Source organism: Penaeus vannamei, chromosome 17 (assembly GCF_042767895.1).
Source record: "Penaeus vannamei isolate JL-2024 chromosome 17, ASM4276789v1, whole genome shotgun sequence".
In the NCBI taxonomy this organism is placed as follows: Eukaryota; Metazoa; Arthropoda; class Malacostraca; order Decapoda; family Penaeidae; genus Penaeus; species Penaeus vannamei.
Window position 1 is genome coordinate 41,664,315 of NC_091565.1, and position 13,897 is coordinate 41,678,211.

Below are 13,897 nucleotides of genomic sequence, written 5' to 3' on the forward strand. Positions count from 1 at the left end.
GCAGCACAGCTTGCAAAAACAGTGTGACCATGTTCAAACTGTCACAAAACAGGTGGGGGAACCAGCAGTGTCAAAGAAACAAATAAGATATGAAGATCAGAGTAACTGAGAATTCATATGTACAAACAGAGCTGGAAACTAGAGAAACAACAACTACCGCACATTTTAGTAGTAATCACATTGGACACATTTTAGTAGTAAAGTTGTGTGACCACTACCAAGGATGTCAGCTTTATGTGGACTAGACAACACCTATGTACAATGTGTGGATGTCTAACATGCACCAATATATATACTGTATAACTTCTAAGAACATTAGACAGCAAGATTACCTTCCTTCTATTTAATGAAATGCAGTACTTTAAAATGAAACCAGGATTACAAATATTAATCACCAGTTAGTTGCATCTTCCTTTGCCTTTTCCTCACATATGACAAGGCCTCAAACAGATCCTGTTTCATGTTGATTGTCTTGCTTACAATGCTGCTGGTTTAAAACCTAAACCTGATATAAACAAGGTACAAATTGTACGCTACACAGGAGAAGGTATCCCTTAACCAAATTTCAGAATAGATTTAAGTTTCTGAATAACAGCCTCTTTATATTACTTGTAAGTTCTTCCATATAATTTTTCTTAGACAATGAAAGGTTAGACTAGTGCATGTTACACAAACAGAATTCTCAAGCTTTGTAAGACTATGTATTAAAGCTCAGTGTCACAGTGAGCAGTCTACCAGTGCTGGCTGCCATGTGCTACAGTGCAGTGCCAAAATGGTGCTGCATTTACAACTTACGGGAGATCCCACGCTGCCGGTCTTGCCTTCTGGGCCCTGCCACAGGTGATGTGAGGAGGGTGGGGGGTGGGATGTTAGAAGCAGCAACACCATACATTATCTTTATCTTGTTATCAACCATAATCACAGTATTGGCAGTTGGATAAGAAAGATGGGATAAAACATCTTAGACTATAAAAGACCATGAAAACACTGATATACTGAGAGACAACCACCCTGGTGAGCAGGGGAGAGCAGGAATATAAGTGAAGGAGAGAAAAAGGAACAGGGTCCTGCAGCAGGCCCTGCCCTCTTCCTTCTTCCTTCCCTTTGCCCTCCCCCTACTCCCACCGGTGATACAGTCCTGTACATAAATATTGCTCACAGGTAGACCAGGAGGTCCAATAGGTCCAGGCAGACCATCCATTCCAGGGATTCCTGCCATCCCTCGGAAACCCTGAACCATCAGACCAACCACACGGGGAACCACGGACCACGGAGGATCATGGGCACACACGGACCATGGGGAGCACGCAGACCATCCAGGAAAAGGACCACCAGGATCAAGGACAATGAGGGACAAAGACTCTCAGTGAGGACCACAGATTACACACATACAGTCAGGCCACAACACTGAGGCCATAACAACCACAGATACAAACGCAGACACGAGAACGATGGGGCAGAACAGACACACAGGTAAAGGGGGTGGGGGGGGGGAGCAATGTTACATATTAACAAGCTGTGACATGTTGGATGAGGTGATGGTGTCAAGTACATAAATTAAGAATTCTCATTCAAGTTTAGGACTTTTCAGAGTAATAACTGAAGTAAGAGTCTTAATATCCTGAGAGTTGACTCGAATTACTTTTCTCAGAGTATGTCAGATGTTCCTCAAACATCCACTGGTTCACATGAGTATCACAATTATCTATTTACATGTAACGTAATTGCCAGGGTACACTGAAATAACAAATTAATGAATTTGAAAGGTAGCAGGAATAAGTTCCTATCACAGGGCCATGTCAGACAAAAAGACATGCTGAAATTAGGCACCTGGCAAAACATTGAAGGCACCAGCACCTCATCCCTCTCAACCAAACAGGCACACGTGAAGCACAAGCTGGTACTGGACAGGGAGGGGAAATTAAGAACTTATATATGACAGTGAAAAAAGTGATTGGTACAGACAGTCGAGTAACTTGAGGTGTCACAGATAGAGTACGCAAAATAAGGACTAATATTACAGAGGCTTTACCGAAAATTTCATTTACTAAATAGGTATTTAATATTTGTGCTTAGAACCTAAATAATAATGAAAATAGCGAAACTGTTCTTGCGTTCAACCAACGATATCTGTGTGAAATTAACAAAATAAATATACGTAAAGAAATAAAACCAGTTTCATAACCAAATAATAACAAGAAAATAATGAAAAAGCACTTTTGAACAAAATCAAACGAAAGACTGCAAGATCCGGCCTCGTACTCACCCTCTCGCCGACGGGTCCCAGGGGTCCGGGCGGCCCCTGCGGCCCCGCGGGTCCGGCGGTGCCCGGGGCGCCCACGGGCCCTGGCGGACCTGGCTCGCCCGGGTAGCCGTCGCGCCCGTCCACGCCCGGGAGGCCGTCCTTGCCGTTGAGCCCCATGGGTCCGGGAGGCCCAGGCTCGCCCGGCTCGCCCTGCAGGAACACTCGTTAGTACGCGCGGCCGCCACCGAGGCAGCGGGAGGGACGCGCCCTGGCCGTGACCTCGCGGGGAGGGGGGCGACCAGGGTTTTTTTTTTAGTGGAAGGTCAGTCCTTTCTTGTGGTACTTTACATGTGACTGGTTTGAAATGCAAGGCTAAATCCACACTATTTCGCAATTGTTAGAAAACTATACTACAGCGAAGTCCTCCCGCTGCGCCCTGCCTTATCAATAAGAGCGTTATTGGCTTAAAAAACTATGTTAATCCGCTTACTGGTGCTTGAAAAATGCCCAGTTAATTTAGTGAACTTCGAAAAGAAAAAAAAACTAATTATGATAAAAAAAAACTTATGATTACGTGGAAAGAATATATCACATGGTTAGTAGTATATCAAGACATAATACTACCCCAAAACCAAAGAAAAAATGCAGTCAAAATTATTTCTTATCTACATTGCACTAACGGTTGGTTTATATAAGGGATGGAGGCATGCAGAGTTAATTTTAAATATACTTACTAAATATTTTTTTTTCAAGTCATGATCAAGGATAGTTTACGAAGAAAGAAAAATAATAAATATACAATGACATTTACGTCCATGGTTACTGTTTTTGTGTATCCATTATTCTGAGTGACAGCAAAACATTGAAAAAACACCAAAATGCATGGCGTCTTAACAAATAAACAAGATCTGACTTACTTTAATAGCTAATACTCTATCAGAATCTATGTAATCCCAGGCTCCTCCGGGAGTTCCCTGCAACAAGGGCGTAAGACACACACAATCAGGAACACACCACAGAAAACGGGAACACAGGCGTGAGGGAAAAAAAGAGGGAGGACTGAAGCAGAACTGAAACCAGGTTGCTTTTTGGTTCAGCCATGAAGGAATCACTGGTCATATCCTTACTCATTCTCCTTGCATTAAAAAAAAAATCGTCTAGATTATGTAAAAAATCAAGTGAATACAAAATCAGTCCAAAATAAGGAAAATAATGACTTTTTGGGGGGCTTACTGCCAAAAAATAAAAATATTGCTCTCAAAACAAAATCAAGAAAAAAATAGTTTAGGAATAGTATTAACTCCGTTTAGAAGTTAACAAAAAACACAAAAGTTAGTAAGCGAATACAAAAAAATATATATATGAATTTAACGCCAAAGCAATTATTTTGTTATCATGAAACGAAGAAAAAAAAACGACTTTGAGCCAATATGGGGTAATTTCGTCGTTAAAAAAGTGTATATGTCCTCAACACTTGATTAGGTGCAGGTGCCAGATTTACAAACACGTGACACAAGACAGATTTAGTAAGGTGCCAGCCAAGGACGTACATAAACAGACACACAGACATAAACAGACACAGAAGCGGACGTAGACAGTAGTGACGTGGAACGTAGTAGACAGAACGTAAAAAAAAAGAGACTTCTGGAAACAATTGTTAGTATTTTTATTTTCAAAAAAGGTAAACAAATCAGGTGTTAGTAGTTTACAAATGTACAACACAAATGTTTATGAGTTGTGTTTTGTTTAAACGGATAGACATGGGGTTAATTATGGTGTGCAGGTTAAAAAATTATCAAAACTACTAAAAACAATATACAGTGTTACAGATAACTGAGTAACGAAATATACAGCTAACACTCCGTCACCGAAATAGCCTGTACAAAACATAAATCAAACAAATACCATGTTAGTAGATCAATAAGATGAAGTCACAACTGCAGCCAAGAAAAAAAGAAAAAAATGGCGGGAAAACATGACGTCACAGTGGGCAGCAAAACACAAAAATTTCGTCATCCAGTCCACAGCGATGACGTAGCAAGGGACACACTTATGACGTCACACACAGGGAACAAATAACGTGGAACAGAACACAATAACTAGAGCAAAGTGCGACAAACAGCTTTTTTAAAATAAAGACTAGGTGCGATCACGTGGGTGTTTTACTTTGCAGGAGTTTAAAAGAGTGGTAGCAGTTTGGACACACTGATGACGTCACAGAGAGGGTTACTGCAGGATACCAACACCAGGAAGCTAAATAAAAGGGGAGTCCCGTGGAAAAGATTGTTTCCGTGCTGTCTCACCTTAATAGCGATGATTTCTGCATAGCCTAACGTACCACCTTCCAAGCTTGTTATAGATCTTTTAATGCCCTGAAATAAAATGTGAGTTGGAACCGTTAAAAGCCGATTTTTTAAAGCTTGGAGATCGACAGGAGTGAAGCTGGCTGGCGGGTTATGCCGATCCCTGCAAGAGAACCTGAGTGAACAATGTGAAGGACAGGAGTTAGCCCAAAGCTGTCCGCTACTTCGCTACTGCCTTCTAACAGCGCTCGTCTGGGGGACAAAAACCTTAAAACCGAAACCTGTGAAATGCTACGTGATACACACACACACACCTGGGTCGTATATACTTGGAAGTTTATTATTTTTTTTCAACTCTTGTCTCCCCTAAAGCTTAATTCTACTTGTACTGTTTACTTTTCCGTTTCTCCTACAACTAAATTCTACTTGCTCTATTTACTTTTCCGTTTCTCACAAAACTAAATTCTACTTACAATTTTTTTTACTACTTTCCCGTCTCTCCTAAACCTGAATTCCACCTGGACTTAATTCCTTTTTACTTTCCCGTCTCTCCAAAATAGATCTAAATTCTACCTGTATCATTTATTCTTTTTACTTTCCCGTCTCCCCTAAAACCAAAATTCTATTCAACCCCCAATAACCTCTCCCTCTCTCTCTCTCTCTCCCTCTCCCTCCCTCTCTCCCCCTCCCCCTCCCTCTCTCTCACTCCCCCCCTCTCTCTCTCCCTCTCCCCTCTCCCTCTCCCTCTCCCACTCCCTCCCCCTCCCTCTCCCCCTCCCCTTCCCTCCCTCTCTCCCTCCCCCTCTCCCTCTCCCTCTTCCTACTCCTTCCACATGCTTAAACCAGAGTCGACAAAGGACAAAAGGAATCAAGCAAAATGGCCACTAGAAAGGCGATCAACATCCCGTGTGCCTGGCTGCCTGCTGGCCTCGCTCCAACGCCCTGACAGCCCGCCTTGACAGCCCGCCTTGACAGCCTGCCTTGACAGCCCGCCTCAACGGATGTCCTGCCAACATCAATCTTACGAGACACCGACATGCACAAGACGCAAATGTGATTCCCTTGTCCGACCGGTAATGCCAGCTCTCCCGACAGATTGACTGATTACCTCTCGGTCGGTCGGCTGGTCGGTTGGTTGGCGGGTCTCACGCTCTCTCGCTCGTTCTCTCGTTCTCTCGCTCGTTCTGTCGCTCTCGCTCTCGCTCTCGCTCTCGCTCTCGCTCTCGCTCTCTCTCTCTCGCTCTCTCTCTCTCTCTCTATCTCTTTCCCCTTCTCTCTCCTCTCTCTAACTCTTTCCCCTTCTCTCTCCTCTCTCTATCTCTTTCCCCTTCTCTCTCCTCTCTCTCTCTATTCCCCCTTCTCGATCTCTCTCTTCAACCCCCCTCCCCCTTCTCTCTCTCTCTCTCTCTCTTCCCCCTTCTCTCTCCTCTCTCTCTCTCTTCCCCCTTCTCCTCTCTCTCTCTCTCTCTATCCCCTTCTCTCCCCTTCTCTCTCCTCTCTCTCTTTCTCTTCCCCCTTCCCTCCTCTCTCTCTCCCTTCCCCCCCTCTTTCTCTCTCTCTCTCTCTCCCCTCCCCCCCTCTCTCTCTCCACTTCTCCCCTCCCCCCCTCTCTCTCTCTCCTCTTCTCCCCCCTCTCTCCTTCCTGAGCGCACACATGCCCGCGCACGCACACACAGCCAGCACCTTACTCCTCCCTTGACACTGATACTCCTGCCGATGAACCCGCCCCAAGAACCAGGCATACACAAGCCAGATCTTGAACAGTCTTGCTTTATTTTTTTTCCTTTTCCAGTTTCTTGTCTTTTTTTATGTCTATAAGTCTGTCTGTCTGATTGACTGGCCGTTTGCTTGCCTGCCTGCCTGCCTGCCTGTCTGATTGACTGTCTGTCTGTCTTTCTGTCTTACCGTCTGCCTGCCTGCCTGATTGACTGTCTGTATGTCTGTCTGTCTGTCTGACCGTCTGCCTGCCTGCCTGTCTGTCTGTTTCTTTCGGTGTCTGTATGTATGTCTGCCTGCCTGCCTGTATGTATGCCTGTCTGTCTGTTTCTTTCGGTGTCTGTCTGACCGTCTGCCTACCTGCCTGTCTTTTTGTCTGTCTGTCTGTTTCTTTCGGTGTCTGTCTGTCTGCCTGCCTGCCTGCCTGTATGTATGCCTGTCTGTCTGTCTGACTTTCTCCGTTTTTCCCTCCCTCTTCCTCTCAACCTACGTCTCAAGAAATACCTGGAAGCCTTGAGAAAACAACACAGCCTTTCAAAACTTCCCTCTCTCCCTCCCCCCCCTCCTGCGCCCTTATCATCCTCTCCTGACGCCCTTGAAGCACTCACGCCTCTCACAGGCATCCAGCGCCACCCTTTTGGCAGCTCTCTAAAGCCCTCTCGCCGACATTCAGTGCCATTCGCTCGTCTTTCTCTCTCCGCGTCGAACGGCACAGTGCCATCTCTAGAAAAGTGGCATTTCTAGAAGACGGCGTGGCACTTATAACGTTCTTTAACCCTGATTCAATGGCCGTTCGTTCCCTACCTAGGATAAAAAATTAGTGGCACCTGGGACACGTCTCTTCCTTAAATTCCTAAGCTAAAAGATTAATGAAATTAGTATTTTTTTAAAAACTATCCATAAGATCTCATTTAAAAAATAAAAGCTGGACAAGACCAAAAAAATACACATCAATATGAACACAGAAAAAGAACCATCAAATATGTACAAAACGTTCAAATCCTCAATCCTCTTTTATATATATATATATATATACTTTTTTTTAATATATCTTTTTTGTTCGTTCGTTTGTACACCCCGGGAGCTCCTTCGTCCCGACACCTCACCTTGGCTTTGGCGAAGATGTCGTAGCCGCTGCCGGGGTCGCCCTTCACGCCCTTTTCGCCCGGCTCGCCCTGCAGGAGTTAAGGTAATATTAGTGTCGCCCTGGGGAACGCCGCCCTTCGCATGCACTCTCCTGCCGGGGACCTAAGGACTACGGGAAGGGAAAAACCGCTATGAACGGTGACTGAGCCGGCGATTTTCCGACCTTTTGATTCATAAAATGGAAACAAAAACTCAAAACTCGAGAGAAGCAAAAAATGTCATGCAAGGTACAACGGAGCTTAAACTCTGCGGTTTCTGCCAGCCACATTTCAAATACAAAAATTTGGGAGACAAAATACAGACATAAAAGTTTAAATTTGCAGTGCAACAACGTTGTAAGCAACAGAGAAGAGACCTCCTTGTTGAAGATATCCAAAATATCGAGGTACATGTTTACACATATAGATATATATTCTTATTTTTCAAATATACAAATTTTCTCTCTCTTACTCTCCCCTTTCACTCTCTTACTCTCTCTCCTTCTCCCATGCTATTATTTTCCTCTATTTCATTCTATCATACTCCTCTCTTCCTCCCTTCCCCCTCTCTCTCCCACTCACTCACTCACTCTGCCTCTCTTTATATATATATATATATATATATATATATATATATATATATATATATATATATATATATATATATGTCTCTATCTCTATTTCCCTCTCTCCCTACCTCCCTCCCCCTACCCCCTACCCCCTACCCCCCTCCCTCTCTCTCTCTCTCTCTCTCTCTCTCTCTCTCTCTCTCTCTCTCTCTCTCTCTCTCTCTCTCTCTCTCTCTCTCTCTCTCTCTCTCCCTCTCTCTCTCATTCCGTGTTCTTACGATGACAAAGACAACTTACTGGTTCACCCTTTGGCCCGTCCAAGCCGATGGGGCCCTGAAAGGATATATAAATGTTTATTTCCGAGTCCGCATCCGGGGCATAGGGGTTGGCATTGTTACTGGTCTTTGAAAAAAAAATAATAATAATGGACGTTACTGGTCTTTGAAAAAAAAAAATAATAATGGACGTTACTGGTCTTTTGAAAAAAATAAAATAATAAAATAATGGACGTTGGCAAGAAAGAAATCAAGTTGAGATTCAAGTCTGGATGACACTTGTTAATTCACGTAATATGCTTCTTGAGTGAAAACCATGCTACTAAGCTTTATATGTTTAATTCTGTTAAATCAAAATCTTCCATCAAAATATTAATGTAAAATATTGCATTAAAAAAAAACAAAAACACATAGAGCCAATGGACTACAAAACATTAAATAAGAAAATAATAATGATAAACATGCAACCGTCTCAAGCAAGTTACCATGCAGCTCGTGCCTGATTAACGCCATGCAGGGAAGGTGCACATCGTCGAGGGAAGAATAACAGGGTAATTTACCGAGTAATTGCGTGTAGAGATTAGGAGTAAAAAAGAGAGGGCTGCGAGGGCCTTGTTAGGGAACCTAGGGTCAATTTATAGGTTGAATTCCTTACATATATACATACATACATACATATATATATATATACATACATACATATATATATATATATATATATATATATATATACATACATATATATATACATATATATATATTATATATATTATACATATGTATACATATATATACACATATATACATATGTATACATACATATATATACACATATATACATATGTATACATACATATATATAAACATATATACATATGTATACATATATAATATATATATATATATATATATATATATATATATATATATATATATATATATAAACCCAAGGATTATGATATTTACAACCGGCTCGTGCCCTAAAATTCCAGCTGATCCTGGATCCCTGGTCTCAGCGCCAATGCCTGCCCCTCCCCACCCTTGCGCTTTCCCCCCGCCCCCGGCCGCTCCCCCTCCCCTTCACCCCCGGCCCCTCCCCCCACCCCCTCCCCTTCCCCCCACCCCCACCCCCGGCCCCAGCTCACATGAGGGAATCGAAAAAGGTTAATTTCTACTCCATCTAGATATATACACGGATGAACCCAGACAATCCCGTGACGCATGGCGCCTGGCATTAGCACCCTTATGGCGCACCTACAGAAGGCCGAGAATGCGCAGCCGCACGCGCCGAGTGAGGGAGGGACAGGGGGATATCGCCCACACTCCAGCAGGCGATAAAGTTCAAAATCCCGTCGGACGGGAAGTGCTCTCCTGATGAACAGTTAACCCTAGATTAGTTGAACAGCCAACCAACGTTAATTAACACTGACAGTTACTTTTAGCCAGACAAAAAAAGAAAAAAAAAAGAAAAAAAAAGAAAAAAAAAAAGCCATGATACCCATAAATCGCTCCACAAAAGCGAGAAGAGAGAACAGGAAAAAAAATAAAACCACTAAAACAAAACCAAAAAAAAAAGAAAAAAGAAAATAAAAATATTCCCCCAAATCTCTTCCACAAAAAAAGAGAACAAAAAATAAAAATGAAAAAAAGAGAAAACGACCCTGGACCGAAACCCGCCGGCGCATATTAACCTTGGTGAGGCTGTTAATAAATATTAGTGTTTAATTGAGCGAGCAACCCCGTGGCATCAGCGGCACCATTACGAGTGCCATTGCCCTGTATTAAGGGATCTACACCCGCGAGTGAGGGGGCAGGGGGGGGGCGCACGGACTGGGGGAGCGAGGGGTTGGGGAAGGGGAGGAGGGAGGAGGAGGGATGGGAGAGCGAAGGGTTTGGCGGAGGAAGAGGAGGGAGGGGAGGGGGAGGGGAGAAGGGAAGAGGAGGGATGGGGGAGCGAGGGGTTGGGGGAGGGGATGGGGGGAAGAGAAGGGATGGAAGGGGAGAGGGGAAGAGGAGAGATGGGACGTAAATGAGGAAGAGGGGAAGAGATTAGAGAAAGGGGAGAAGGGGGGAAAGGGAATGAGATAGGGGTAGAGGGTAGGAAAGGGAGAAACAGTCAGGAGGAAGAGGAAGAGGAGGAGAATGAATGGAAGGAACAGAACAAGGAAGAAGAGGAAGAGAAGGAGGGGGAGAGAAAGGAGAAGAAACCCAATCACAGAAAAAAACAACCACAAAAAACTGAAAAATAACATAAACCCCATCAAGAAGAATCAACAGAACTTCAAAGAATAAAATACGTTAAAAAGTAAAAGTCACTAAAAAGGTTAAACAGTGATGTGACACAATAAAGAAAATGAAAATGATGTGCGCCAACAAAGTTCATTCACGGAAGAGAACCCCAACGCCCTTGAGTAAACTTCAAGAACTCGACAACAAAATAGGTCATCACGACCCCCCCAAAAGGTCAATCCCGAGCCCCACGATGCCAGAGGGTTAACCGTCTCTCTGTTAGAGGAAGGAGAGGAGGTGTGGACTTATATACGATCCGTGTGTACAAGAGAGCTAGATCAGGGTTAGGTTACGGCTTTGTAATACAGTTAGGGTCGGCCCTAAAAGCCCATTACAATGCTCCCACCGACCGGGAAACCAGGATAGCCGCGGTGTCCCTTAAGGCCCTGAAACAGAGAAACCGCCGTTAATGCAGTCACCCTCCGACCCCGGAACCAAAGGCACGATTAGTTCACCTGGAAATAAAGCTGCGTTCTTGTGGCGCGAAAAAAACAAAAACAAAAGCGAAACGAAGAAGGGGCGGCCATCTTGGAAAAAAAAGCGCGCCAAAAACATAACGCTCGCCTGGATAATTCTGACTCTACCGCCTTTAATAAAAAATCCCCCAATGAATTAAAAAATACTCCCATACACTCCACAACGACAGCAACATTTAAAAAGTAAAAAAAAGAGTTATTCATCAGCGCCACAAGAACACATCTTAGAGCGTGTGTACCTGACTCACCTACCAAGTCAACATTGACAGACCAAACATGGGTCGAGCGGAGATCACTCACTCTACTACAAAATGGCTTAACGCGTCAACCCACCGCTGGCTATTTAGAGCAACAAGCTTGATTCAATTTAAAAAAGAATGGAGGATGTTAAGATGAGCTCTGAAAGTACTGCACAAACACGCCTGTTAATTAAAAATAAAGACTCGTTTGGAAGGGGGGGGGGAGCGGGGGTTACCGTTTAACTTATTATTAGTCAGCCAAAAAAGGGAGAATTTTTAATATTTCAATCTGGTGAATTCAAAAGCATTAGTCCAAACAAAGCGATTAGAACATTAAAAAAAACCGCAGATATCATCCATTAATTTTTCTTTCAAAGTATGTCTGACGTCCATACTGAAAAAAAATATACATATATCTATTTTTCCAACCATGTTCAGAAGCAGATTTCATTATGTGGACTCGTGTATTTGGCGATTCGCATTCCACATAAAGCAGAGCAGTTGCCAAAAAAAAAAAAAAAAAAAAAAAAAAAAATGGCGGAAGAGACAGACTTGAGGGGAGAAAAAAAATCCCCGAATCCCACGGAGGATATGTCCTTATGGGATTTACAGCGCGGGATGCAAGAGCCGCTGAAACACGCCGCTGATTCCCGCAAACTGAGCGAAAAAAAAATCCTTACTGATTGTTTGGAAATTTCAGACGTAGGGGAAGGAAGGAAGAAAGCAAGAAAATTATAATGCTCGAGACACGTGTATTGTCAATATCAACTAGGCGGAGGAGGAGGAGGAGGAAGAAGAAGAAGAAGAAGAAGAAGAAGAAGAAGAAGAAGAAGAAGAAGAAGAAGAAGAAGAAGAAGAAGAAGAAGAAGAAGAAGAAGAAGAAGAAGAAGAAGAGGAGGAAAATAAAAATGTACACCTAATTCCTCATCCTCTATGCACTTCGCTGTCCGTGACCTTGGACTCATCACCATATCTATCACCAACGAAGCCTGTCCCGGCTATTACTCAATTCACCACCCCTTCCTTCCCTCCTCCTTTTCTCTTCTCTCTTCCTTTCTTCTCTTCTCTTCTATTCTCTTCCCTCCTCTCTTCTCTCTTCTTCCCTCTTCTCCTCCTTCCCCTCCACTCCTTCCCCTCCCTAACCTTCCCCCAACCTATCCTCCTTCCTCCTTCTCCTTCCCCCTCTCTCCTTCCTCCTACCCCCTCCTCCCCTAACCCTCTCCTTCCTCCTTCCTTCCCCTTCCCCCCCTCTCCTCCTTCCCCCCCCTCCCACCCCTAACCACTCCTTCCTCCTTCACTCCCTCTAACCTCCTCCCTAACCTTCCCTCAACCCTCTCCTCCCCCCCTCCTTCCTCCTTCCCCTCCTCCCTCCTTCCTCCTTCCCCCCCGCCGATTCCTCATCAGGATGCGCCGCCGCGGCCCCGAGTTCACAAAGCCTCGAAGTCCCGGCGCTCAAATCATTACAGATGACTCGGAACTTCCTGGATTTTTCTTTTCTCTTTTCCCTCTCACCTTTCTTTCTCTCTTTCTCTTTGTTTTTGTTTCCTTTGTTATTCCTTAAGCGTTACGCGTCTTGTGGTGAGCTTTTTTTTTGTCTTTCTTCATTCTCGGTCCATTTCCAAATTTTCTTATTTTGTTTTCTTTTCTTTTTTTTTTGTATCGTTTGCTTTCTTTGATATCTCTCTTTCTCTTTGTTTCTCTCTTTATTCGGTTGTTTGTTTATCCTTTCGGCTGTTGGATTTCCTTCTTTCATTCCCTTCCTTCTTTCATCCCTTTCTCCTTCTGTCCTTCCTTTCTCTCTTCTTTTGCGCTTTCCCTCCTCCCCTCCTCTTTATCCGCCTCCCTTTCATCTTCTGTTATTCCGTCTTTCTCCCTTTATCCTTCCGTTTCTTCTCTCCTCCCTCCGTTTCTCCTCTCTTCGTCTCGCTGGTAATCCTCTTCTCTTCCACCCCTCTTTCGTCCCTGTATTTTCTCCTTGTTTCTTCTCCCTCTCTCACCGTTCTTCCGTCCTCTCGTTTCCTTTCATTTTCCCATTCTCCCATTTACCATTTCTACACTCCTACCCTCTCCTCTAGCCTTTCTTCCTACTTCCCTCCTACTTCACTCCTTTCTCTATTCTCTTTCTCCCTCTCTCCCGGGAGATTTTTGTCTCTTTATCTCCTCCTCTATTCGTTTCTCCCTTTTCTTTCACTTTTCCGTTCTCTCCTCCTTCTCTCACTCCTCTTTCCTCCCTCCCTTATTCCCCAATCCTCTCTTCCGTTCACCTTCTTCACTGCCTCCTCCCTTCTCCCTTAGAAAGCCTAGTTACTTCTTCTCTTCCCTCCCTTCCCTTTCCTTTCATTGTCCTTCTCTCCCTCTCTAAGTACTTTCTCTTCCTTCTTACTCATCTTCATACGAGGTCATCGCCTTATCCTCCTCCCTTCTTCTTCTTCTCTCTGACCCTCTTCACACCTACCCTTCCTCTCCCCATTCTTTCTTTCCCTCCTTCTTCTCTCCTTCCCTCCCACCCTTTCCCATTCTTGTGAATCTATACCTACTCCCTTCCTACATTCTTCCTTTCTTCCTGCCTCCTTCCCTCTCCCAATCCCACCCAACCACATCCCTCCCACTCCCCCCCTCCCTCCCTCCAAAGACCCCCTCTGCCCGTCTCGCTTCCCCTCC

At 44.1% G+C, this 13,897-nt stretch overlaps 1 protein-coding gene across 1 annotated transcript in view; it reads right to left on the reverse strand.

Moving 5' to 3' along the window:
* LOC113829392 (collagen alpha chain CG42342) overlaps positions 1-13,897 on the reverse strand; it is a 40,909-nt gene that overhangs the window by 18,908 nt on the left and 8,104 nt on the right. Inside the window, exons 3-10 of the mRNA XM_070132554.1 lie at positions 10,872-10,907; positions 8,255-8,290; positions 7,371-7,439; positions 4,549-4,617; positions 3,163-3,219; positions 2,267-2,455; positions 1,160-1,231; positions 796-831 (exon numbers count right to left, since the gene is read on the reverse strand). Of these exons, the coding sequence (XP_069988655.1) occupies positions 796-831; positions 1,160-1,231; positions 2,267-2,455; positions 3,163-3,219; positions 4,549-4,617; positions 7,371-7,439; positions 8,255-8,290; positions 10,872-10,907 (564 nt within the window). The remainder of the gene's footprint in view (positions 1-795; positions 832-1,159; positions 1,232-2,266; positions 2,456-3,162; positions 3,220-4,548; positions 4,618-7,370; positions 7,440-8,254; positions 8,291-10,871; positions 10,908-13,897) is intronic.